Source organism: Juglans regia, chromosome 5 (genome assembly GCF_001411555.2).
Source record: "Juglans regia cultivar Chandler chromosome 5, Walnut 2.0, whole genome shotgun sequence".
Classification (NCBI taxonomy): domain Eukaryota; kingdom Viridiplantae; phylum Streptophyta; class Magnoliopsida; order Fagales; family Juglandaceae; genus Juglans; species Juglans regia.
This window is the reverse complement of record NC_049905.1, coordinates 4337582-4364554: the sequence shown is the minus strand read 5'-3', so window position 1 is coordinate 4364554 and position 26973 is coordinate 4337582. Positions and strand designations below refer to the sequence as shown.

At 37.6% G+C, this 26973-nt stretch overlaps 2 protein-coding genes across 6 annotated transcripts; both read right to left on the bottom strand.

The window, feature by feature from the left end:
* Positions 1–252: 252 nt before the first annotated feature.
* On the bottom strand, positions 253–1683 carry LOC109019931 (3-oxo-5-alpha-steroid 4-dehydrogenase 2-like). Its single transcript, XM_019002322.2, has 2 exons — positions 1257–1683; positions 253–1133 (listed from the first exon to the last, which is right to left on the bottom strand). The coding sequence occupies exons 1-2, from the start codon at positions 1590–1592 to the stop codon at positions 663–665; spliced, it is 807 nt and encodes a 268-aa protein (XP_018857867.2). The 5' UTR covers positions 1593–1683; the 3' UTR covers positions 253–662.
* Positions 1684–2680: 997 nt separating this feature from the next.
* LOC109019926 (ubiquitin carboxyl-terminal hydrolase 13-like) lies at positions 2681–26800 on the bottom strand. 5 transcript variants are annotated; one of them, XR_004801557.1, is made up of 33 exons: positions 26662–26800; positions 26380–26464; positions 25548–25695; positions 25208–25365; positions 24474–24739; positions 24174–24392; positions 23973–24081; positions 23779–23894; positions 23391–23489; positions 23002–23111; positions 21328–21402; positions 20780–20858; positions 20538–20684; positions 20343–20423; positions 20134–20253; positions 18926–19048; positions 15994–16071; positions 15788–15876; positions 15601–15709; positions 15428–15496; positions 14993–15103; positions 13932–13987; positions 13360–13537; positions 13149–13250; positions 12980–13051; positions 6992–7057; positions 5741–5806; positions 4370–4456; positions 4110–4226; positions 3885–3959; positions 3629–3715; positions 3110–3264; positions 2681–2836 (listed from the first exon to the last, which is right to left on the bottom strand). XR_004801557.1 is itself a non-coding variant. In XM_035690260.1 (32 exons), the coding sequence occupies exons 1-32, from the start codon at positions 26689–26691 to the stop codon at positions 3223–3225; spliced, it is 3369 nt and encodes a 1122-aa protein (XP_035546153.1). In that variant the 5' UTR covers positions 26692–26800; the 3' UTR covers positions 2681–3222. The 5 variants fall into 5 exon arrangements, 3 of the variants coding, with proteins under 3 accessions (XP_035546153.1, XP_035546154.1, XP_035546155.1); XR_004801558.1 differs by having other exon boundaries at positions 4110–4223; positions 13149–13537; XM_035690260.1 differs by having other exon boundaries at positions 2681–3264.
* Positions 26801–26973: the final 173 nt, after the last annotated feature.

The following is a 26973-nucleotide window of genomic DNA, read 5'->3' as shown; positions in this document are numbered from 1 at the left end:
GAAGAATGGAGAGCAGTTAAGATACATTGATCTCAAAATTGATGCGCGCATTCCATTGCGCAATGGGCATATTCCAATAACAAATTTGGAAAAAATCCTTCTAGTAGTAATCCCAATATGCTTGTTAGAATTTCATAGTGGGAAGTATCTCCCCTAATCAACAGAAACATGGTTTATAATTTACATTAACCTTTTGTAATAACTTTATTTTACTAATGAAGTCACTTTAGAAAAAATAAAAATCCACTTATATAGGGCATAACCCCAAATTTTAATAGCACAGCAGACATACCATTGCAAGTTGGTCCAAAAATAGAAGTGCCCAATTGTCAAAACAACACTTACTAGTTCTATGCTAAAAAAAGGGCAAACCAAAAAAAAATACATATTGACTTTTAAGATAGAGTATTATGAACCTTACATGAGTCATGTGTTTGTTAATTGAGAAATATTTTAGTTACAAAGAGATCTTACAACGTAAATACACAAATTGACATGATATAATGTGATACGTTAAATTGTAAAACTATTTTTAATGTAAAGTAGATCTAGCGTATCATATATAGTCATATCAATTTGTGAGTTTACTTTTACGATCTGATTGTGTGGTTGTATCACTTCTCTCGCCAATTATTATGTTTTTTCTAACTGTGTTTTACATTCTAGAAAATATATGGAATGAGAGCCTTGACATGCTGAGGGAAATCCTCAAATTTTGACAGGTACCATCTCCTTGTGGCATAACTCCTTCCCATCAGGAACAAAGCACTGCCCAGAGTGAAAGAAAATGCATAAAGTGTCTGAGAAATGCACGAGATCCCCAAGAAACTGATGATTTCAAACAGATAATGTGGGCATATAACCAAGCCAAATAAACCACCCTTGGGAACCCTATATTCTTTGTCACTCTTTCTTCTGAGTTTGGAGAGGAGGTAATGGTGGTAAAAGTTGCCTCCGATTCCTATAAGAAACAGCAAAACTCCAGGATACTTAAGATCAACTGGTGGCTCTGAAATCCCTTGTGTTAGGTGTTGGGAATATATCATTGTTGCAGTGGTCATAAAGTAACTGAGAGAAATCTGGATTGCTGAATCAAGAACCATCCCCCCACTGTACTTGTGAACAAACAGCACCTATTAAAGAAAGACAAACAAGAGATATATACATATGAAGGATCAAAGGAAAGGAAGTCTTGGGTCTATTTCGTCTTTGAATTCCCATGAAGAGAGCAAAAAAAGAAAAAGAAAAGAGTGTACCTCAAATATCCTCTTGAAGAAATGAAGGGTTAAAGCAGAACGGAGCAATAAAAACCGGGTATCTTGAGGTGCCAAAAGCACAAAGGATGTGATACAAGCAAGAAAGGCAGGAGTATAACCAAAGAGCATGCCTTTCCTGCTACAAACTTCAGTCTGCTTTCTTCTTCCAGATTTTGTAGAACTTCCATTCCAAAACTTGGAATATGGCAAGTGCTTTCCTCTTAATTCTGAGAACCCAAGATAAGCTGTTGATGTGAAGCTAAACACTGACATGGCCGTGATGAAAAGAGAAGATGGTGGTGGGAAAATAAATCTCAGCAACGTAGATGCCACCATTTTTTGCTCTCTCTCTCTCTCGATTTCTGCAAAAGTGTAATGAACCTGATCACAAAGGGTTCATTTCGTGTAGTACTAACTATAGCCGATGAACGTAACCTTACCCAAAACAGTAGGTGTCAATAAATTCAATTGTCCTTATCAGATTTTTTCCTTTTTTCAAGTTGTTATTTCAAATGGGCAATGATAAGGTGTGCACTTCAAATATGCGCGTTAAGTATAATTGTGATTTTTTTTAATAATTTTTTTAAACATTCTTGATCATTAAGAAAAAAAAATTACAACTTCACTAATAATTACTTCTTTAATCATTAAGTAAAAAATAAAATAAAATACAAGAGGAGGGCATGTTTGGGCTACAATTAAAATCCAAGCATTTTCCATTTCAAATATAACTCTTTCAAGGTAGAGACTACAAACTTATTTATATGGTAGGGAAGTGGAATCAGATTTTCATTAGCTTAATTTTATCTCTAAAAACTTATTTATGTGGAAGATTGTGAGTGTTAAGGACAGTCACCCAAGAACTTGCCAAAGTGCCTAAATTTACAAGAGGTGAGAGGCTTTTTAGTTTTTAGTACTCCATCGAGCGTGTGTTCGTATCTCAAGCTATTATAAGTGATTCTAGGTTGCTATCTTATATGCACTCTTTCATTATTTTATTTTATTTTATTTTTCCAGTTCGATTTGTTGGTCAATTTTGGTTTTTGAGGCCAATTTTTCAAGGTTTATTAACCTTCAGGTCAAGTGGTTCTCTTTTTAGACCACTTTAGAATTAACTAAGGACATCTTTCCTCCAAAATTAAGTTGAAAGAATTTCTCCAATCCAATTTATTAAATTATCATATCGGTTTTGAAAATGCCAAAGATATGCTTCGATGTATCATAACTCCTATAACATCTAAAAACCATTCACTCTACCGATCTTCTTATGTGACAAGTTTTTTTGAAACACAAGAACCATATTGTAGAAAGGCGTAAACCCGAGAAATTGTTCAGTTTCATATAAAAAAAACATGTAGGCGTGCATAAGCAAAATATAAGAGCGTGTTGAGAATGGATTAGGCCACAAAAACAAACAGCCACTTAAAAAAGAATTGGTAAAAGCATCACATAGGATTCTTCTAGTTAATTCGGGATGGGGGGGAGGGGGACGCATGCGAGCGATGTTTCGGTTGTTTCCTTTTGCACAAATCCACGAAGCCAAACTGAATATTATACATGCCCCTCATCCTCTTATGCATCTAGGAAAAACACAGCAGGATGATGATCAGATAAAAAGAGAAATTAAACACTAAGACACATCTATACCCTCTGTACATCACCCACCCCAAAATCTTTATATACTAGATTACAATGGAATTATATAGATGAAATGACACCTACTAACCCAAGAAATGGGTGCCTACAAGAGGGAGAGAAGTCTTGGAACTCTAGAAAATAGATATAAGGTTAAACATTTCTAACCACTCCCCAGCCCTCCAACAAAAAATTATACATGTAAGATCAATGATTACTCTTGCAAAAACTGTTGGCAAGCTTCCATTGTGCGTCAATCACTCTTTACACAAAAGTCGCAACTCCATCGGGAGTTGGATCATCAAACGAACTGGAGAAACATCCATTTTATCTAATTGTAGATTTTCACTGGCTTCTCAAATGTGTGACGATTCTGCAAAATAGAGCCAGAAGTGAACACAAGAGGCTCATACTACAAAAATATCAACATCATCTTCACCATCCTTTACTTTGGGAAGAGGAGGGCAATGTCACCCCCCCTCATAACTACCAGTGCTCAACACTACAGGCCAATGTTAAGAGGTGAAAGAAGAAATGTGGGTATTTGACAACTTTGTTAACTCCTTAAGTTTTTTCCCCACAAGGCGTTGATTCCTTGCTCATTGGAAAAGGTCTACTACGGATTTCATTCTCTTTATTGTTTTGTCATCTTTCTTTTCTTTCTTTTCGAGTGACATTTACTTTCCAAACCTAAAAGATAAAAAGACATTGGAACATGATCTGAGGAAATTATGTACCTGATTGGCTGCATATGACCTCTTAGGAGCATTGTCCGTGTGTTCCAACCCAAGATACTGCTCCCAAGCCCCATAAACATCCCTTCTCTGCACAATGAGAAATGAAAAGTACAGTAAAGACAACAAATTTTTTTTTAATAAGTACAGTAAAGATAACAATTAAACACCAATTTAAATTGATATTACTGTGAGCATTTTAAGTGTTTAAGTGCATGTGTGCAAGAGAGAGAGAGAGAGAGAGAGAGGATAGACACACCTGAAACCGATTGGACACAATATCAGACTCTTGGAGATACTCTGGACGACCTAAAGATAAAAATGCAAACTTCCACTGTGCAGAAACAAGAAAGTGAAGAAGGGGCAAAGTGAGATGGCATTCAACAGCAAAGTGAGCTTATGGTCTTCTGTAAAATGGTCAAAGTGCATGGTAGTTCGTGCCCGAGTATTGAGACACACTGAGAGGGCATGAAGAAGAACTTACCTTAGAAAACTCCTCATCAGGGACTTGCAATTTTTTCTGAATACGTACTTTAACTTCAGCTAATGTCTCACCCTCGTGGATAACCAAGAAAAATGGTTCCCCAAAATTTTGAACCTGCTGTTAGATACAGAAAACAATAACAAAGGAAGCTGAAAAGAGATAAATGCAAGAATAATATAATCTCAGCTAACCAAGTGACAAATTGATTCATAACACTGGAGAAAAATGGCAGTGTCCCAGAGTCAACCACAAGTACTCACCACCTGGTTTTGAGCTGTATCCTTCATAAAATGATAGACATGAATTAAGCGATCATGAGGACCAAGGTTTTTCTCCTCTTCTGGAATCTGTGGCAACAAGAAATCAGGGTTAGGTAACAGCTATCTAACATACACAAAGTACTTGAAATACCATTTGAGTCTATTTGGGCAGCCACTGGTAAATTAGGTGATATCACCAATCTCATACGCACAAACTAAGAGGGAATTACATTTAAAAGAACATCTCAGGTCATGAATATGAGAATCTGGATTGGTCATCAAGTTAGTCTTAGAATCAATGTTCTTTTCTCAAGGATTAGAATACCAGAACACAACCAAGACAGAGACGCTTCATAAGAAATAAATTAGATAACAGGAAATTCGATCAAGGCGTAACTTAGCTGTCCAAGTGAATATAGTACATAAATTTCCTATGATCTTGTAAGGATTGGGAATTTCCAACATCCAGCATTCTCCATCACTTTCCCACATTTTCCTCTCATGCATCCCACTTCTTAGGCCACTTCCTAAAAAGCCAGCTGCATCTTCTATTCAAATGCTCATGCACACTGCTTCATCCAATCTCTCATTCTCTCTACCCCTTTGTAAGTTTTATACTTCTAGTTTAAATGTAGAATTTAATCATTTTCTTCACTCATTCAAGACAGAAGGTAAGCAGTCTTAAGGTACAAAAAATATATTTTCTTCCATTTAGTTCTCATGAGATGGTAATAGAGATGTTGCTTTTCAATATGCACACATCACATCTGCAATGGCCTCAAGTCAATAATTAAATAAAATTAAGAGCATTTTTCTCATCACCCCCCAGAGAGATACAAGAGAGAACAGGGCAGGTGCAATTATCTGAAGACATAAATAGATTCCAGAACAAGGAATCTGTAAATCATCGTTGCCAATTGGAGAGGGTTATATGCAAATTGCAGCCAAGTAGAAGATGGTCCCTATCTACTTGATGGATGTATTTGGAGGGAATGATAGAAATTCTGCTTTTCAATGCATTGTTCTTTTGGGCAGCACTATAGATTTTAGCGAGCTGAGTTTTCATGATTTTCTTGTATCTTTTTCCATCTCTATCTAGGTGTTCCTCTTGTAAACGTCCAGTGTACATAGGCTACACCCTTTGCATTTTTTAATAAGAAGAATTTCCAAAGACCAACATATGTCAAACAAGGGGGGAGTGGGGCAAGGGGCTGGGCCAGGGAATATCACTGCATGCAATCTATGTCCTGTTTCGCAAAACTCAGATCAAGGAATCAGATTCTTCAAAACAACCAATAAAAGAAAAGGAACACACACTAAATTAGCACAATGACCCACTAATCTATCTGCCTAGCAAAGAAGTACACTTACCTCCTCAGCACGTAATGTCCAATATTGATCATTAATATTCTCAATCTTTTCACTGAGGGGGAAAATCTGCAAATAAACAGTTGTCGAATTAAACAAACAATATACACATGTAAGAATTGTAAGGATGATGCCTTGGGGAGATTTCAGTGAACTACAGAAGGAGGCAGATTACAAGGTGCAGGAAGAATTCATGCATGCAAGATCAAAATGTCAATCTATGGTTTTTATGGGGTAAAAAATTATATTGGCTTTTCTTACTCTGTTTCACACAAAAGAAACAACCACCTTATGGTAACTGTCTACTCTTAAGACTTCACCACAAAAAATTTACTTTCCTTCAGTTTATGATGATAAATTTTTTATCTCATTGGCTCCAGAAAGAAGCTGGAATTGGGATAAACTAGATTTGGGTTTATTGACAAGAAGGAAGATAAAATATGTCGGCCAGGTCCACAGAACAGGAGCACCAAAAGAAACTACCCAATTTGTCTGCAACTAAGCCAATAAGCAAAAAGCCTAGGTTAATCTAAACAGGTATGCTACTATATTATGGCCAGGAAAGAAATGAAGGGATTTTGAAGTCTCCCTTTTCCACTCATCAAGTGAGGTAGTTATTGGCTTATTGCATTGCAGAGACATAAAAGCTGACAACTATTTTCTTTAATACGTTGACTGGAAATCAACTCTGAAACCACCCATGCCCACTATCATGGGAAGAGCACCATCCAACAATAATGGAATTTTTTTTTGATAAGTAACAAATAGATGTTTAAGCTTTAAACACCATCTGTGGGATCCAACAATTATAGACTTCGTAATTTAATCATATATATTGTTGGTTATGCTCTCTGCTTTTATACTACCTAGACCCGATGTTGGTGACGTCTTTGAATCTATAAATTAAAGGTTGAATACTCGAACAAAGAACTTGTAGTTGCATTAGTTACGTACTTAAATATCAATAATAGTTTTACATGATTTTTATTCAGAAAAAAAGCACTCAATAAAATTTGTATAAAATTTAATATGTAAAATAACTAAGAAATTGTACAATCATATCAGAAATAAAGAGATCCACAAGGTATATAAAAATTAATTATAACCTAATTCCAGTATACCAGGGAGGTAAATTTTTGTTTTGATAAGTAAATGATTATATTAATATGAATAGGCATAGCCCAAGTACACCAGGGAGGTAATTCACCTTCCCACTACTAGATATTTCTATTCAGAAGGAAAAATATCCATTACCTTATAGATCTTGTGATAGAAAACTTCAAGCAATCTAAGTTCTGCATTGGGATCAGACAACTCCACCTGTTCCAAGTAAAGGCACAACAATAGGTAATTGTTTTTCATTATTTCTATTGATGAATGCAAGCAGAAAAATCTGGTACATAGCGACAATTAGGAAAGGGTACATGACTGTTATAGATTAAAAATCAAATGTTCTGATTATGAGGTGAAATGCATGTTATGGTAGTATATATTAATCAAATCTGGCGCAGAGGGGTTTTATGTTCCGTTGGTGGTGGAAAATATTTCTAGCAAAAAAGTCTTAAGCACAGAACTCGTTTCTGGTAATAACACTACAGCCTCTACTTTGCTTCAATTAAGATGTGTGCAATCTGAACCCAAAGCTTTTCAACTGCTCAAGGCTCCAACTGAAAAATGCGGGGGGAGTTTCTGCAGTTACATTGAAATAAGAAAGTTCCCCTTTTTTCCAAAGTATCGTATTTATACAATATATGCCCTCCTCTGTTTTTCTCATGCACGTATGAAAATTATCTTCTTCGTCGATAGTTTTCTGTTAATGGTGAAATAAATCTTGTGGTGTTAACTGCTTCATCTCAATATGGGTTATCCCATAGAAGTGGTTATTGAATCCAAAAGATTTATTCTGTCAAAAGGGAGTGGTGGATCACTGAGAGTTACCGAGAGAAACTGGAAAATGGATCATTCAGTGATCCTGGGATTAGCATCAATACATTGGCTGAGGAAGGTGTTAGAGGAAAGTTTAAGAGAGGGGATGAAGGAGGTGTATTCAGCAACTAGAGATGGTTACTGCAGTCTTATTGCCCAACGATGCGCAAATTATAGAGGAAGATATCTTGAAGTGTCTGAATATAACCAGGGGGGGAGGAGAAACGTTTTGTGCTTTCCAGAAGGAAATAAGGGGTGGGGTTGGAGGAAAATGAGGGAGGCTTTGGTTGAAAGTGGTAGAGAAGTCCATGTCAATGGAGGAGCTCAGGTGAACAACGGGAAGGAGGCAGTTCAGTCACGGACGTATAAGGAGGCCTTATCTTCGTCGTTGCCGATAGCTAGGAGGAAACAGGAACATGGAGGGACAAACTCTGACAGGAGACAAAGGGAGTGGAGCCGAGACGCAATCCCGAACCATACCCATGGCATGAGATCCGCGGCGTGTCAGGAGGCGTGGGAAGTGCGAAGGCTACTGATGGAGATGCAAGGCCAGCTACGGTATTTGCAGAGAGATATGGCTGATATCGTGTCCTTTGTCGAGGGGATAAAGAAAGCAGAAGACGTGGAAGCTTTAAGAAGAAAAGTGGGGCGGGTTGGAGATATGGGTGAAGGGGCTGGGCCTAGTAAAACCCGGAATCAAGCCCACCAGAATAAACTTAAGGGGCGGGCCGTTTGGAGGAAAATAAATGGGCAGACTCGGCCCAATCAGCGAGGCTCAGTTTCTGCAGGGGCTGGGCCTTCCCAGCCGGGTCAGCCCGAGTTACAAATGGGCGGGCGAGGATCTGAGTGTGAAGATCCTGCCCAGAAACGCGTGAATCTCAGCGGCGCGACACCGAGCCCAGTTTTCGTGCCGGAAAGCCTTCCGATGGCGGAGGTAGCACAGAAACCGCCGACGACAGCTGTAGAGATCGCCGACGAAGCCGCCGACGAGGCGTCAAAGGTGTTCTGTGCACAAAAGGAGCTCGAAATCCGGGAGTATGCGACCCAGACTTTACCGACTTCTTTGGAAGGCACGAGGGTGGTTCCGGCGAAGCTATCTGTCAGACCCTTAGAGGTTTCCGAGTCGGAGGTTGGGGATGAGGAGTCCGAGGATTTCATGCACTCGGTGGAGGATGATTTAGCCCTCTCTGAGGCATGCGATCAGTTGGGTTTAGAGGATTTTTCTGTGGGGGAGGATTTTCAGAATTTCCAGAGTAGCAATCCTATCCCATTGAACTATTGTTTTCCAAATCAAGCTTCAGACTGGGTATTACATAAGGTGAAAGAGATTCAACATTTTGTGGGGATTAGTTGCGAGGGGTATGAAGAGCAGTTCATAGCATTGTTAACTGCTATGGAAGCTGGGAATCAGCAGAAAAAAAAGGGGGACTTGAAGCAAAATAGGGAGCTCAAAAGGTTGATGTGGTCGATGAATTCGGAGGGTAGTCCTAGTAGGAGTAGGGTAAAAGGGAAGGGGACGTTTGTTCATAAATGAAGCCAAAAATTGTGTCTTGGAATGTCCGCGGTCTTAATGAGGTAGAAAAGCGTACTCGAATTCGACACTTACTTCGTGAGTGGAAAGCGGACATCGTTTGTTTACAAGAAACAAAGCTGAAGTTAATCAATAGGAGGATTGTGAGGAGTATATGGAGTAATAATTATGTAGATTGGGTGTATTTGGCTTCTTCGGGGGCATCGGGAGGAGTAATATTGTTATGGGATAGGCGGGTGGTGGAGAAAGTAGAGGACTATATAGGGAATTATATGGTAGCGTGCTCTTTTAGAAGTGTGGTGGATGGTTTCTTGTGGGCTTTTGCAGGGGTTTATGGGCCCAATTTAGACGTGGATAGAAGATTATTGTGGGAAGAGCTTGCTGGGGTTCATTGCTGGTGGGAACTCCCTTGGTGTATTGGGGGTGATTTTAATGTTGCTCGATTCCAAAGTGAAAGTTTTGGAAATAGAAGATTGAGGCCAGCAAATTTGGAGTTCTCAGAGTGCATCTTTGACCTAAACCTGATAGATCTGCCACTAGCAGGGGGCCTTGCTACATGGTCTAATAATAATACATGGACTCGATTGGATCGGTTCCTGATTTCACCAGAGTGGGAAAGCCAGTATCCGAACGTATGGCAAAAGCGGTTGGGCCGGTTAACCTCGGATCATTGGCCTATCTTACTGGATTGTGGAGGTATTCAGAGTAGTAGACGGTATTTTAAGTTTGAGAATATGTGGTTGAAATCAGAAGGTTTTGTGGAGAGGGTCAAACAATGGTGAATTTCTTATCAGTTTGAGGGTACACCCAGCTTTATTTTAGCAAATAAGCTGAAAGTTTTAAAAAGAGATCTAAGAATATGGAATAAACAGTCTTTCGGTAATGTGGAGGAGAACAAAAACACCAAGTGGATGGAAATACAGGAGTTAGAAAGACTACAGGAGGGGAGGCCTCTTACTGAAGAAGAACAAGCACAAAAAACTTTGTTGGGCACAGATCTTGAGAGGATAATATTGCAGGAGGAAATATCTTGGCGCCAAAAGTCAAGAGCATTATGGTTAAAGGAAGGGGATCGGAGCACGAGGTATTTCCATAGTATTGCAAACTCGCACAGAAGAAACAATAACATTGAGGTGTTGAAAATTGAGGGGGTGGAGCGTAGAGAAAAAGAGGTTATCAAAGAACATGTGGTTGATTTTTTTGAAAAGATACTTACTGAACAGGAGGGGTGGAGGCCTACTCTTGATGGGTTGGTGTTTAACATTATTGAACCAGGGAATGTGGTCAGGATGGAGAGGGCTTTTGATGAGGAAGAGGTTCTTAATGTAGTAAGAAAAATGGTAAAAGACAAGGCTCCCGGACCGGATGGTTTCTCTATGGGTTTCTTCCAAGAATGCTGGGAGGTGATTAAAGAAGATCTTATGAAGGTGTTTCAGGAGTTGTTCTCGTTTGGAAAATTTGAGAAAAGTCTTAATTCCACGTTTCTTGCATTGATTCCTAAAAAGGCCGGGGCTATTGAGATCTCAGATTTTCGGCCTATCAGCTTAGTGAATGGAGTGTACAAGATTATCTCAAAAGTGCTTGCAAATCGCTTAAGTGAGGTTCTAGGAAAAGTTGTGACTAAGCCTCAAAATGCCTTTGTTAAAGGAAGACAGATCCTCAATGCGGTTCTAATTGCCAATGAATGTTTGGATAGCAGAATGAAGGAGGGAAACTCAGGTATTTTGTGCAAGTTGGATATGGAAAAGGCGTATGATCATGTTAATTGGGATTTCCTCTTACATCTTTTGAGTAGATGTGGTTTTGGTGAAAGGTGGAGGTCATGGATTAGGTGGTGTATCTCTACAGTACGGTTTTCTGTTTTGATCAATGGCAGCCCTGAGGGTTTCTTTCAAAGTTCTCGTGGGCTGAGGCAAGGGGATCCGTTATCCCCTTTACTTTTTGTTATTGTGATGGAGGCTCTAAGCAGGATGATCTCGGCCTTGTCGGCTAATGGTTTTGTTAGGGGGCTTCCAAATTGGTTCTCCAACCAGGGACATTACTACCATTTCTCAATTGTTGTTTGCAGATGATACGCTTATTATGTGCGAAGCTGATCGGGACCAGGTGCGGGCTGTCAAGGCGTGTCTACTGTGTTTTGAAGCAGTGTCTGGTCTAAAAGTGAACTATGATAAATCTGAGATGGTACCGATTGGAGAGGTTCAGAATATTAGGGAGTTGGCTGACACGTTGGGTTGTAAGATAAAGTCTCTTCCTATGACTTACCTGGGATTACCTTTGGGTATAGCTCCAAGGGCAAGCTCGACTTGGGACACAGTAATTGAAAAAATAGAAAGGAAACTGGCAGGGTGGAAGAGAATGTACTTGACAAAAGGGGGTCGGATTACTTTGATTAAAAGCACACTTTCTAATCTACCTACTTATTTCTTATCTTTATTCCCTATTCCGGCAAGTGTGGCGAGGCGTCTTGAGAAGTTACAGAGAGATTTTCTGTGGGGTGGAATGGGAGACGAGTTTAAATTTCATCTGGTCAAATGGGAGAAGGTATGCCATCCTATCTCCAATGGTGGTTTGGGTATCAGAAATATGCGGCTGTTTAATCGGGCGTTACTTGGTAAATGGTTGTGGAGATATACCAAGGAGCCAGAAGCCGTATGGAGAAATGTGATAGAAAATAAATATGGTGGTTTAGGGGAAGGTTGGTGTACTAGAGAAGTTAGAGGGACACATGGAAGGGGGCTATGGAAGTATATTAGAAAATGGTGGGAGGTTTTTTATCGACACACGAGATTTCAGGTGGGGTCAGGTGCCAGGATCAGATTTTGGAAGGATACATGGTGTGGTAACAGTGCCCTAAAAGAGTTGTTTCCTATTCTTTTCCAGATAGCAAGTGCCAAAGAAGCTACAGTGGCGGAGGTCATGGGAATTTCAGAAAGGGGTATCCACTGGAATATTAATTTCAACCGGGCGGCACAGGATTGGGAGATGGAGATTTTTGCAGAATTTTATAGTTATCTATACTCTTTTAATCCTAATACCCAGCATGAGGATAGCCTCTGGTGGATTCCTGCAGGAAAAGGGATTTTCACTGTTCGGTCCTATTATAAGGTCCTTACACAAGCGCCAGGGGCACAGTTTCCCTGGAAAAGGCTCTGGCGACACAAGGCCCCTCCAAAAGCTTATTTCTTTGTGTGGACAGCGGCATTAGGCAAGATTCTTACTACAAATAATCTGAGAAAGAAGAGGATAATTATTGTAGACTGGTGTTGTATGTGTAAAGGAGGAGGTGAGGCGGTAAATCATTTACTCTTGCATTGTGAGGTAGCTAGGGCGCTCTGGAATGAGGTATTTCAAAGGATGGATCTTGCTTGGGTTATGCCGGAATCCGTGGTGGATATATTGGCGTGTTGGACATTTATTCGAGGTGGGCATCAAATCAAAGAGATTTGGAAGATGATTCCTATTTGTATCATGTGGTGCCTATGGCAAGAGCGAAATGAGAGGACGTTTGAAGACAAGGAGAGATCGATGGAAGAACTAAAAATTTTCTTTTTTAGGACTCTTTGTACTTGGGCCATTGCTGTCTTTAATGGCATGGAACTTCATGATTTCCTAGTTTCTAACATGCCTTTGTAAATAGGGCATACATTTTTGTAACTGGCAGTTGTTGCCTTTTTGTTAATAATACTTATCTTACTTATCAAAAAAAAAATATATTAACAAATGCGCAGCTGCAATTATTATTGAAACAGGCATCACAGTTTTGTAGAAGAGTTGTAAGTTACCTTTGTCTTTAGGTCATTAATAACATCTCCCACAGTGCTCTGCTTTGGTAATCTAATAGTATGAATTACAACCTAACAACAGAACAGTAGTACATTGAGTGGCATAAAGCTTAACATAATGCAATAAAAGAATAACTATTCAAGAGAATTGACCAGCATCCGTACTCACTTCATCCTTGGTAGCATGATGAAACGCAACTTTTAACGTTTTCAGGCCTTGCAATTCTGGCAGAGGGATATCCAATACTTCATAATATAGAATGTCAGAACTCTAAGAAGGAAAAAAGAACAAATTCTTTATCAGCCGCTGGGACACATTAAGTAGAGACAATACGAAGGTAACAAGTCCAAAAAAGAAAAACATCCATGTGATAAATTACCTGATTGTAGTGGACCAGCATGTCAGATAAATGCTCCACTCCTCGATATTTAATAGGCTGGGGTTTAGGTTGTTGGGAATAACAGTTATGTGATGTGAGCCTGATTTTTGACGGATCTTCCAAGCCAAGATGTTGAGCTACTCTTTCCACAACATCATCATAGTTATGGTTTTTTGACCTAGAAAATTACATAAAAGATAATCAAGATATACAAGTTTATGTAGATGTTTGTATGTTTGTGAATGAAAACATTTTTTACTTAAACTCCCATGACTTAAGACAGACGGCTGCTTTTTCTTTCAATTTTTAAATTTTCTAAAGTATTATTTGGAAGATGGTTTTATGTTTCTGCATTCTTTTACAATCTTGAGTTTTTATACTGTAGATGTTTGAATGTTAGGGAATGAAAACATTTTTTACAGAAAAATCCCCACTTCCTTTATTGGGGATTTCAGCTGCCAAACATCCCCTATACTTCAACAAACTGATTCACACCATTCACCAAAACAAAAATAACCGTGATTCACACCAATAAAGAGCAACTGCAGAACAGTTGTGTAGGACCAACTTACAACTCAAGACAGAATTCATCCTCCTTTGGTTTCTCCAGAGATCGAAAGCGAACAACCTGTTGATTATTATTTAGAAGTCAGCGTCAAAGTTATATTCAATTAATTTTTTTTTTTTATTGGCACCGGGTGTCCAGGAACAGCATGCCGACTAATCCCGGGGGTGCAAAGGCCCTCGGCAAGGAGTTTCCCACAAGTGCACCTTGGGTAATTCAAGGGAAAAATCCCCCAGTCTGATGGCCCCTAGAGATTGTTTGCACCCAAGGGGATTTGAACCTTAGACCTGGGGAGAGCATACCCCCAAGCCCAAGGCCTTTACCACTTGAGCCAACCCCTAAGGGTTAGTTATATTCAATTAATAAAAGTTAGAAAAAATATAATAATAAAGATGCTTGCATTTTCCAATTTTCTCTACTTGAAATATTGTACTAGTGACTGTACTTAGGCCATGCCTTCTCTTCTTATGAATAAAACTTCTTGATTACCTATAAAAAGAAATATTGTACTAGCGACAATACATGAACTTGGAGCACAGGTTTTAAGTTCGTTCAAAATTCTTACAGAAGAATATCTCAAAATTCTTGCAGTGCACAGACCATCATGTAGCGTGAACTTGACAAGAAAATGAAGATATACCGAACCTTCCTCATATATTCTCTTTCTGCCAATCTGCCTAAAACCACCTGAACTAAACATAGTTGGAAAAAATCTATATTTGATGGGTGAGCCAAACCTGACTCTATAATTGGTCAAGTATGAGTCGAATGATTGACCAGAAACCACTGTATACTAGTTCTGCTGACAGGACAAGGATTATTAAATAGTCTTGTGGAAGATCCCAAAGTATTATCTTTGTCCTCATATGTTACTTGGACTCCTTTAAGGTATAATTTTAACTAAGATGTTCTATTTAACAAATTTAGGGTTTCTCCCCGTAATATTTTCCATAAAAACCAGTACTCAGACTGGTGCAAAGACTGCTTACCCACAACTATGCAGAAGCTCAATAAGTATAATAAAACATAGAGATCCTAATTTCCACATCAAAAGGGTTCACTCTATACCTGACGATTATGAACATATTCCAAGAATGAAGGAACATCTGGATAGCGAAATTGATCACTGCTTCCAACTTGAGGGGATTTCTGAAAGCAAATGATGTCGCCATCTTCGAGCTGAAAAATGCAAATGAAGACCACAGAAAAATAGGGTGGTAATTTGCAACAGAGAACAACTCTAGAGCAAAGTTAAGGAGATTAAAAGCTATATAAATACGAGCAATGCTACATACAGTCCTCATTTGGGGACTGCATGTGCAAGCCTAATCAATTTTGTCTTTAAAATCTTTTAAAATTACAATAATATCCTTCTCAAAATGGTACTTTTTTTTCCATTTAATGAAGGGTTTGCACATTTGGGGACTGCAAATAGAATTTTTCAATAAATACATATGACAACTCAAAGTAGAATATCTGCAAATAGTCATCAATGAAATTCACCTGACTAGCACGAAAAGTGGCCTTCTTGTCAATGCGTTCGCACATGATATTAGGTTCAAACTTTATTTCCTGAATATCAAAGAGTATTGTTAAGCTAACTGAAGAAACTAAACAATACACTATGATAAGAAAATAAGAGAAATCGAAAAACTGACCAAAGTAATCAAGCTAACCTCGTAGATTTCAATTTCTTCATCAGGACTGAAGCCAGCCATTTCATTTAATTTTGCCAATATTTCGACTGGCTTACCACTACCCTTGACAAACAACCTCCCAACATATCTGGCATCATAGAAGAAAAGCATGAGATGAGGTGCCTGATGCAATTCTAACAAGGAGGGAAAAGGAAAGAGTAATTACTGGAGCATCTCCTTCAAAGGTTCATAAAGCTTAAAGAATAGAAGAATATCTTCTTTAGTCTTTTCAGGAGGAGGAACAGGCTTCAAATCCTGAATGATAATAGGTTGGTCATGGCACAGCACAAAGAGAAAGAGATGCATGACATCAACAGTCAAACCTACGATGCAGAGGTGAGAACTTTCAGCAAATAGGAAAGACGGCATTACCTGCCCAAGCTCTACTTCTAGGAACAACTTTAGCTCTGCATTATTTGCCTTATTGGAAACTTCTCTCAACTGTCCAACCTACAATGAGCAAAGTGCAAAATTAAACAGATTTGCATACCATCAACAAGCTAAGATAACCACAAAACTATTAAGAAGCGAAATAAATCTTTATGTAACAACCCAAGAAAAATTCAAGGAAAGCTCAAGCCAACACATCTAGGCTTATAGTCCAAAAGCACTAGGCAAGGTTAGAATTGGAGTTCCTTGAGCTCACTATTTATCTATTTTTTTATAAGTAGGAAATTTATTGATAGCAATCTCGGCAAAACCCTAGTACACAATTCATATGCAAGAGAAGACAACTAGTTAAGAAGAGGAGCTGAAATGATAGAAGCTTCGAAGACTGCGAGAGGACAATGGAGGAGCTGAAAGTCTTCTTCTTTCAAACATTGTTCTTATGGGTGGGGGCCATTGTTTGTAACGGACTAAATGTCCATGACTTTTTGCTATCAATTGTAAACTCTAGTTAGGTAATTCTCATGTATACTCCCTGTGTGCTTGGGCTTTGCCTATTCTTATGAATCAAACTTCTTGATTACCGATAAAAAAAATAAAAATAAAAACTAGTTAAGAAGAGGAGGGAGGAAGAAATATATACAAGGAACTCATGAACATTAAGACCATTAAAATCTATAATCATTGCCCAAAGAAATAACATTTTGATAAAAAAAAAAAAGGACTTCTAAGCTCCTCCACTGAACACTCTTCATCTTCAAAAGTCCAGTCCTTTCATTCCTTCTAAATACACCATAGTAGGCAAATGGGGACCCTCCTTTAAATTGCTGTAATCTGCTAAACACACCATAAAGACACCAGCTAGCGAGAAGATCAACCACCCTCCCGGCATTACCCGTGCTATCCCCACCCTATTAATTAAATCATCCCACAAAGCCCTAACAACCTCACAGTGAAGAAGTAAATGATATACCCTAAGCAATGTAGGATCCCATTCACAACCTTCTTATACTAAATCCGTCAATCCGGACTATTACAATCTCCCCCACTTAAATCCATGGCATCCTCGTCAAGCTATTCTATCATAGGTGGCACGGTTACGTCCCACTCTTCTAGTTGGTTTTGGCTTTGACACCATTTGTAACAATCCAAGGAAAGCTCAAGTCACATCCAAACTCATGCTCCAAAAGGACTAGTCAAGTTTACAACTAGAGCATTGCTTATAAAACCAAAAAAAAAAAAAAAGTTACAACTAGAGCTCCTTGAGCTCATTATAGACAGCAAGAACTTCTCCCGCCTAAGCAATGTGGGATCTCATTCACCACCTTTCTATACCCAATCCGAACCGGGGGTGTTAAAAAAATAAAATAAAAATAAAATAAAATAAATAAGTAAACGGTTGTATTAATAAGAATAGGCTTAACCCAAGTACACAACAAGGTATACACAAGTTAGCGCCTATCTAGGAAGAAGAAGAAGAAAAAGAAACAAGAAAGTCATGAATGCCAATGCCATTAAAATCTACAGCTATGACCCATAAAAATAATGTTCTAACAAAAAGTGATACAAGTTCCTCTATAGAGCGTTCTTTGTCTTCAAACGTCCGGTCATTTCGCTCCTTCCATATGCATCACAAGATGCAAATAGGCACCATTTTCCACACAGATGTGATTTGGGGGGCTCCTCTTAGATTTGTCCAGCTGGCCAAGAACTCAACCACTGCAGCAGGCATGACCCAAGCTAGCTCTAACCTGCGGAACACATCATCCCATAGCTCTCTACCATCCTCGCAATGCAGTAAAAGATGATCCAGTCTCACCACTTTTCTTACACATGCAGCACCAGTCTACTGTGATCAACCGGGGGTGTAAAAAAAATAAACACCACTTTTCAAGTATACCACCTTTCTAAATGATTGACCGAAAAAACATACTTCACAGTTCATTTTCATTATCCCATTGCCACTTTTTCTTACCATATTAAAAACTTTGCATAATGGTAGTTCTCCTTACCCTATACCCTAGATCATGTATTTCTCCATAATTCCAACCAAAGGCTAAACCCTGATCTGTTTTCAACTAAATGGATATCATCCTGCATCATGTGACACTATCTTAAAAAGATTTTACTAATCTCATCAATGACCAATGACAAAAGTGTGTTTTTTTTTATTACCAATGCAAAAAATAAATAGATCCTCAATCTTGATATTCGATGTAGACCTTGTGATAAGGAATTCACTAGCTAATTCTTTTTTGCACAAATTCTTAATTACAACAACATTAAAAAATAACTTAAAATTTCATTTTTATATCTCATCATATACCATTATAGCTTACCTTATCAAATCCTTTCACACACACACAGACCATATGAAGGTCTTTCTGGATAGTCCATATTTCCACCTTTAAAGTTACAAGTAAAAATTAATTTCCATTTCAGTTGATTTCAAGTTTTGGCAAACTTTATCCAATGACAATTGGTACAACTTCATATATCTCCATTGTTCTCCCATGTACGTACTGAAGTGTCTTTCCTCCATCAATTAGACATCTTATCAGTCTATGAGAAGTTTTTATTAATAAGATTCAAATAGCACTATGTCCACCTCATTCAAGCCCTGAAAAGTGGAATTTCAGCCAGACATTTCTTCATTCTTTCATTTTTTCTGATCAGTTAATAAGAATTTTATTAAAATAAGTGAAGCCAAGTACACAGGACATATACAAGAACAACACCTATGCATGAGTGTCTAAAGATACAAGGCTTCCTTCTTTCATATTTGATGCATTCAAAGTTGATCATAATTCGTTAAGCAGATAAAAAGGTGAAACGGTGAATATACAAACAATCACAACTCAGACAACATTACTAGGTGTAATATAAGACATGGATGTAAAAGTAAACAAGGACTTACAGACTGCACTTCCTCCTGAGGTGTCAGTGGTCGATTTGGCCGGTATGTATGGTTTTGGCGCTTTGCCCAAATCCAGAAACGTTGAAACTGAACGGGTATTCCAAACTCCTTGGCAACTTCTTCCTGAGAAAAATATAATATTTATAATAAATAAAAAACATAACACAAAAAAAAAATTAAGTATCAAAGAATATCTTATTACAGTCAGCCTTGAACATAGTTGTATAGCAGGTATAGAGGTAATCAAGAAAAATTACATTTGCAAATTGCAACAGTACAATTGAATGAGAAGAACAAAAAAAATAAAATGTTACTATCGGTGTTCTAGCAAGTTCCACAGATAAACAGCATCATAATAACAAAGAGCAAAAATCCACTTATACTAGATGTCATATGTAATAAGTAAGACCAACAGATATTTAATGAAGGTATAGCCATTGGGCTTAGTTTCAAAGACAACTGATATTTGGTGCATTATCCCCCCTTAACTAGATGCTGTGGAAAAAAAATTGAACTAGTAATAGATACTAGAAGAGCATAGTATTCTAGCTTTGGTAGATTTTGTCCAACGCAATGATTTGATGATACAAGAAGGAAGTTTTACTCAGTCCCAAGGTGACAGAAAATAAAAGGATTTTATATGGCAAAAGATAAATTTCAATGAAACTATTTGTGTGATTATTCCAATCCCAACCAGTATCGCATTTATGTAGACTGCAGTTGGATCCTCACACTAGATGCATTATTCTGAAAATTGATATTCCAATATGTATACGTATACACACACACACACACGTGTATGTACAAAGATCACACTTCTTTACCAAATGATATAATAAAACCCCAATTCAACAAATTCAACAACAACGATCAACTGAAATCCCCAACCTCCATCTTGAATATAATTTTTTTTATTATCAGCCAACAAGTTTTATTGATGGAAATAGGCATATCCCAAGTACAAGGGACATATACAAGAGTAACACCTAGTCATGTGAATAGAATGATCATCATTCATTCCAGAAAAAGTTTCAAAATCAAGTATGGGGAATAACACAAGTTAGTGGTGCATACTCACCCACAAATATTCAAATATCCCACAGCTAGCTTAAATATGATGCTAAATGATGTTACAGTAAATGGAAACAAATTATCTTTTAAATACTGAAGGTAAAACAGCAGATCAGCAGATCAGCAGATCAGAGTACCTTGAAGACATTAAAGGGCATTTGCTTTTGAATGCGAAAACTATGTACTTTTTCATGATCCACAAGGTCAAAATATATATCCCTTCCAATCTGTTCGAGTAGGTCTTCATTACGTGCAACCTAAAGCCAATAATCAACCAGACACATGACATAGAGAGAAAGGCAGTATACACATAAACACACACACAGGAGATTACAAAAGTTGTAACCTTTATGATAGTATACAGGTGTGCCTCTGCTTTTTCCTTTCTTTTTTGCTCTTTTTCTTCTTGTTCCTTCTTTAACCTTATCTGAATGGAATGTTTAAAGCACAAATTATATTGTTGAGAAGAAAGTACAAGAGATTTTACGACAGTAATGAGTATATAAGGTAAGAGTAACAATAGTTGTCGGATTGGGTTTACCCTGAGATGTTCTGCAATGTCCTTCTCATCCACGTTACAAATTATTTTATCCTTGTCACTTTCACGTATATAAACAAGCATGTATGCATTTGAATATTTAGTGAACTTAAATGGAGAGTTGTTGAACCCAGGATTTGTTGGTGGCAACTGTTGCATGTAGCAGAGAACAGAAGGCGTCAATTAGAAAATCAATAAAAGATAAAATTAGTAGAAAACTACATAAATAGGCAGAAAATTATTACCTCTTCCTCACCACCATACTGTTCCTCTAATGCCCTCTTCACATCTTCTTTTGTCACTCGTTCATCATCGAATTTAAACCTAAAAAGGACAAATTGCACTATATTAAAATATTAAAACACAAGAAAAGCATCGAGGCATAAATTAAATTGGGGCGGATTCTAGACAGAAAAGAAAAGGAAAAAAAGAGCAACTTGACTACATGTCAAAAAATATGAGCATGGCTTTCAATTACTCACTAGTCACTTCCATGTCCATTTTTTTCTTTTTTTGATAGGTACTTCATGTCCAAATCATGAAGAAAGAAACTACTTAAAAGTCAGAAAATAGCTCAACAGGTAAAAAGTAGAATGGTAATGATGTTGAGTCTTCCTATAGTTGTAAACTTCCTTAACTCAGGAAGCATAAAAAATCCATAAACTTGATGGCATTTCAGAGAACATTCAACACTTGATAGCATAAATATGTATACATGACAAAAGACTTATAACTAACAAAAAGTAATTAGAAGCAAGAATGCTGAAAAAGATTTTGGAATATTATGCGTTACCACTGATCAGATAGGGTTGGCCGGATAAAAGCATAGTAGTGTCCACCATGCACCCCACCGCTGTGAACCAGAACACTACAAACAAAAATAGTGGATATTTACAATTTGCAAATCCATCAAATCAAATAGTATGCATATAGCCAAAAACAGCAACAGAAAAATGGATCAACACTGTCTTCTCCAGTTCTTCCGGGAAAATTTACATATAGGTACCAAGAGAAATTGTGGTCACTAAATAAATCACTCCACTGGAACAGGTCATTAAAGAAAAATCCCACAAGGATAGCAGTCACCAAAATATGATATGGTATGACCATCACAATCTAATGACAATGATAGGCATACCACAATGAAGATGACTAGACATGTCTCCACTCTTATATTGAAAAGAGAATGTTAAATATGGTTAGGGGATAGGCATAGCATTGTGGTCAGATGTTAAGTAATTACCTAACAAAAATAATTACCCAGCATAAAATAATTTGTGAAAACCTTCATCTGGCATCCAACCATTACCAAGAGCATGTATTAAAAAGTCCAAAACACTTTGCATAAGTCAACGATCTTTCAAACAGTACCCTTCTCATTCTTCTGCCTGAAGAATGTTTCAAATAAACCTTGTTCATCTCAGGTTGTTTGAAATGGTGCATATGGGTAGAGAGAGAGAGAGAGAGAGAACCAAAGCTTTGAGGATAAGGAGCAGACGGGTGGACCTTAAGGAATTTCTTCTTTAAAACCCTTTATCATTGTATGTGTGCTCATTTTGGTTTTTCTTTTTCATGTTTCAGGAAGTCAATTTTCTTTTTCATATTGTGGATCAGTGTTTCTCATGATACAACCCGTGTAATCAAGCAACACCTCATTTGATCATTGACGAGTTTAACTCATCATAAAAATGATCAAGAGGAGAAAGGGAGAAAATGGCCAAACATATTGACATAGAACACATAAATTATATGAAACACTCCAGAAGAGCAAGGGAGAAAATGGCAACCATGGCCCCTTTTTTATAAGTAAAATAAAATTTTATTGAATCAAGTAAATAGATGTTGCCCAAATACACAGGCAGTATATGAAAGAGAACACCTAGTTACAAGTTAGGAGCTTGAAAACGATACAAGAAAGAAATGAAAGCCAGATCCATTGAGTACAATAACAAGCGCAAAGAAATAAGGTGTGAAAAAAGAAACTTCTAAACTCATCTACAGAGTGCTCCCAATCTTCAAAGCTCTAGTCATTTCTATTTCGTTTGCTTTGAAAAAAAGGTTGACCCCCTCCGCATTGTTTGTGCATTGACTCTTGTTTTCATTGTAGTGTTCTAGATAAATATTAAGAATTGGTAAAAATATGAATTACATTTCCATTTTTGTATGGAAAATTAGGGTTTGTGAAATGGTTTTTATTAAATATGAAGTCACTCCATTCTATCAGAATTTTAAATTTTAAATTAAAGGAGTGAAACTGAATTGACATATACACACATGGCCCTGCAGTGTTCCTATATTTTCAGAATTTTCCTTGTCACCATGTCTCATTTCTGTCTGTGATCCATACAAATATTTCCATGCTTAAGCAGCGCCCCACTCCTCACTATTTACAGTTACCTAGATACAAAATGCATTACATACAACCTATGTTACTAGTCGATGGCATCCAACAGAAGATTATTAATACCTGTGAAGAGTGTAAAGGTTGCGAACACTCCTGTCCGCATCAGGCGATAGGTATTTTCCATTCTCTCTATCAAGATCAAGTTGCAACGGGAACTCATATCGGTCATTTATCTGTTGGCAATCAGCGGAACAGATGATACTTGTCAAAAAAAATCAGTGAACAGATGATTATAATAACAGGCCTTTAAAGGAAAATGAACAAAAAAATGAGATGAAAGAAAAACCATATATGGAATCCAAAATTATAAGGTTTCGTTTATCCTAGCATATTTCAAATAAAGTCAAAAGCTTTGCCGATCTTCCAAAATTGAAGATGCAAAGCATACATAGAAATTCTTCAAATATGCAATGATGGTCAAAAAAAAATAATGGATCCACTCTGCAACTCACCTTTACCATGGTATCTCGCATAAAGTCATACTCAAATCTTTTTAGCTGAAGTTGGAGGACAGGCGGAAAATCAATGAACAAAACACCTTTCCTAGCATCCTGAAAGGTCAAATGTAGAAAAGTTTCTTTAAAAGCATACTAAAGAAGTGGACATTCAAGCAAAAACATCTATGGATTAGGCATCCAATAAAGAAAAACAAAAACAATTTTTTTTTTATAAGTAAAACCTTTGGCAAGAAAAAAAAAAAAAAACATTTAGAGAAATCCAAGGGAACATAAAGAAGAATAGAGGTGAATGGACAAAAAGAAGAGTTACTAAAAGCATAAATTCTCATAGAAACCAGAAGATAATATCCATAACAAGTCCACTCGTGTAAGAGGAATTTACCTGTAAACCATATTGTTCGGCATGATACTTATTGTCACCCTCAAGACGTTCCACCTCCACATATTTGTCAAAAGAAGCATATACATCACGACAGCCTTTTACATCAAGCTGAAGATCTATACATATATAAATTTTGTAAGGCACATAAATCCATCTCTGATGTAAAGAAAACCACAATAACCTTAAATATGTACCATAAAATGATTCTTTTCTCGTTGATTTATAGTCCACATTGATGCATTCAATATAATTCATATGGTGCCCTTCAAATAATTGCTGTATTGTACCCTCCACGACAGTTCCCTGGATCAATAAAACAAACCTAATTTAGATCACTTCCAGAGCAAACATATCAGAAAAATGCAACATTTAAACACACTGAAACCTCTATGTACCTTCATTTTGTCTTCAAGCTTCTCACAAAGGACCCGATTAAGTTCTTGTACATCATGCTGCATGAATGAATCATATGTGTCCCATCCAAAAGACTTTGTCAACTCTTTTGTTGCTACACTAGTGTCACTGTACTGGAGCTTGTAGAATAAACTCTGCAGAGCCAGAGGAATGCTTCCAGATGGCATATCATTCTCAGTAGTTGGCATATGATACACAGCCTGGAATAGACAATCATATATATGAAGCCTCTTTGTCAAATAGAAGCAATGAGACAAGGTAAAAGGAGAAAAAATGCTAACCTTTCTGAAGTAAGGAATATGGTAGAGTGTCTGAAGAAGAGAATTCATGTAGCATGTAGCTCCTTGGTTTTTAAGTCCAACATAACCAGTTTCCTTCTTGGAGTCATGTGACCAGTAATCAACAACCCTACGTACGGCAACGTCAGCTTCAACTATGCATGTATCGTTCAGAAGATAACCTCTATTAGGGTCATACAATTCACCAAGAGGCATGAAGGAAGTGAAACCCCAATCACTCTCACGTGCATTGAACTGGTGTTGTGTTTCTGCAAAGGGCAAAAGGATGGTCATTATCAACGCGTAAAAAAATTGGAACCAAAAAGGCACAACCCTACTGAAAGGGAGGATCGCTAATCAAAATTAATTCTCAAAATATTCATTATCTAACACAAATAGGTCTCTTTAATTTGCTAGAAAAATTGTGTAACTTGCTAAAATCACCGTAACCAAGGGTGCTCGCTTCTTTAGTTAAGTAATTGACATTTTGTTTTCATAAATAAAAAGAGACCAAGTACATAAGTTATATACAGACATGTCCAAGAAATGACAATTTAAAGTGCAGAAATGGAAAGAAATACACACGGAATTACAGTAAAGACTTCAAGGGCATTTACCAACTGTACTGTAATATCATAAAAGGTAAAAGTATACTAGTGCCAAATTTTATCCCCCCGCAAAAAAATAATAATAATAATAATAATCATTTTCATTAAGGAAAATAATGGACAGAGTACCTTTTCTAATTGAGTACTTATTATGAATTTGATTGATAACAGACAAGCTGAACTGGGCATATCTACTCCACCCATATGGCAAAGTTGATGAATCTGCAACGTCTAGATACATAGACAAATGATCAACATTGTTCCCCTTGGGGAAGATTAGTATCCGCCTGTCAAGGGAAATTAAACAAGGATCATAAATTTATTTTCATTAAAAGCACAGAGAAGCGCAACCAAAGTGCACGATGTATACATGAGAAAGCACAAGACCATAACCATCAGTTAACAAACATTTTTAAACACAGTGTGTGTATAGATGAAAAACATGTATAAATAGAAGACATTCAAATACCATTTGTAGCCTCCAACAAAGAAAATGTCAGAGTACAGCTTCTTGGTATTAAGCCTGGAGAAATTCTCAATTGTCCATGTGAACCTTGCCGAAGGTGGATCATCCACTGCCTGAGTATCCACTGTATTTGCTGTTTCTGTTTGTGCTACTAAAAATAATTGAGCAAAAATATCAGACACGAAGTCCCCACTCATAAGCTAAGAGAAGTGTAGAAACAATTAGATATTACATATATCCAATATTGTATCGTAAGAGCAATGAATACAACCACTTGTCTTGATTGTGCCTGATAAGTGAGATTGAGTTTGATGTTAAAAATACCAACCCCATTCCCCACCAGGGGACTTGCCACCCAGCAAAAATTATTTGCACCAAGTAAGCAAGAAGTACAAACGAATGAAAAAAAAATTACAAAAAGCGAAATTCCAACATAAACCCTAAAATGATCAGCATCAGTGCATCAATCATTTCTCCGGCACTCGTAGGATAACCCAGAAATGATGAAATAGGATTGAATTGAGGTGAATAGCATCCCAAAGAACTTAACAATATACATCAATAGATATTGTCATTTTCCTTTCGATTCCTCAGCTTTCTTAGCAACCAAACAAATAAAAAATGATGAGCGTTAAACTATCAGCCGCACGGTCATTATAAGGCAAAATAAAAAGAATCAAGCGTACATCACCAAGCTGTCAGCGCGAAATCGGAACGGAACAGGAAAAACTCAGGGTTTCCTATTCTCTTCCAAAATTCCGACAACATTCTCCGGAAACAAAAAAGAAGAAGAAGAATTTAGAAAGTCGAAAAAGAGGCGTTTTCAAGTCGTTACCTTCCATGGGCTGAGGACCTTCGGGGAAGTCGGTGTGTGGGACCAGCATCTCATCGTCGTCCTGCTGCTGCTGCTGCTGCTGTTGCTGCAAAATAAAAAATAAACAGTGTCAATCCCGGTGCTCGGATCTGTGGCTAGAAACCCCATAAGCTAAGCATGGGAGCACAGACACGGCGGAAATTGGACAGCGATAAAGAACAACATCGCGGTAGCGATCCACAGAACGAATGGTCTTAGGGATCAAAACTGAATTGAAGAGAGAGGAGGGAATTAGGGAATTACATCCAACGGTGGAGGAGTCATCAGAGTCATGGGCGGTCGGATTGATGGGCGCACGATCGAGGAATCCGAAAGAGCTTGTTCTGAGAGAGAAAGAAAAGAGAGAGAGGACTCTGCAAGTTTGAGCAAAAATGGACGTAGAATTACGAGGGCCGACTTTGGTTTAGTTCGAGAAGGGGACAGTTTGGGAATTTTCAAAAAACAAAAGCAGAAGCCACGTAGAGGTTTATTTTTTTAATTTTGCAAGATCAGGACTCATAGTTTTGGTAAATACAATTTTGCAAAAAACTTAAGACCAAGGGAAAATACCAATAA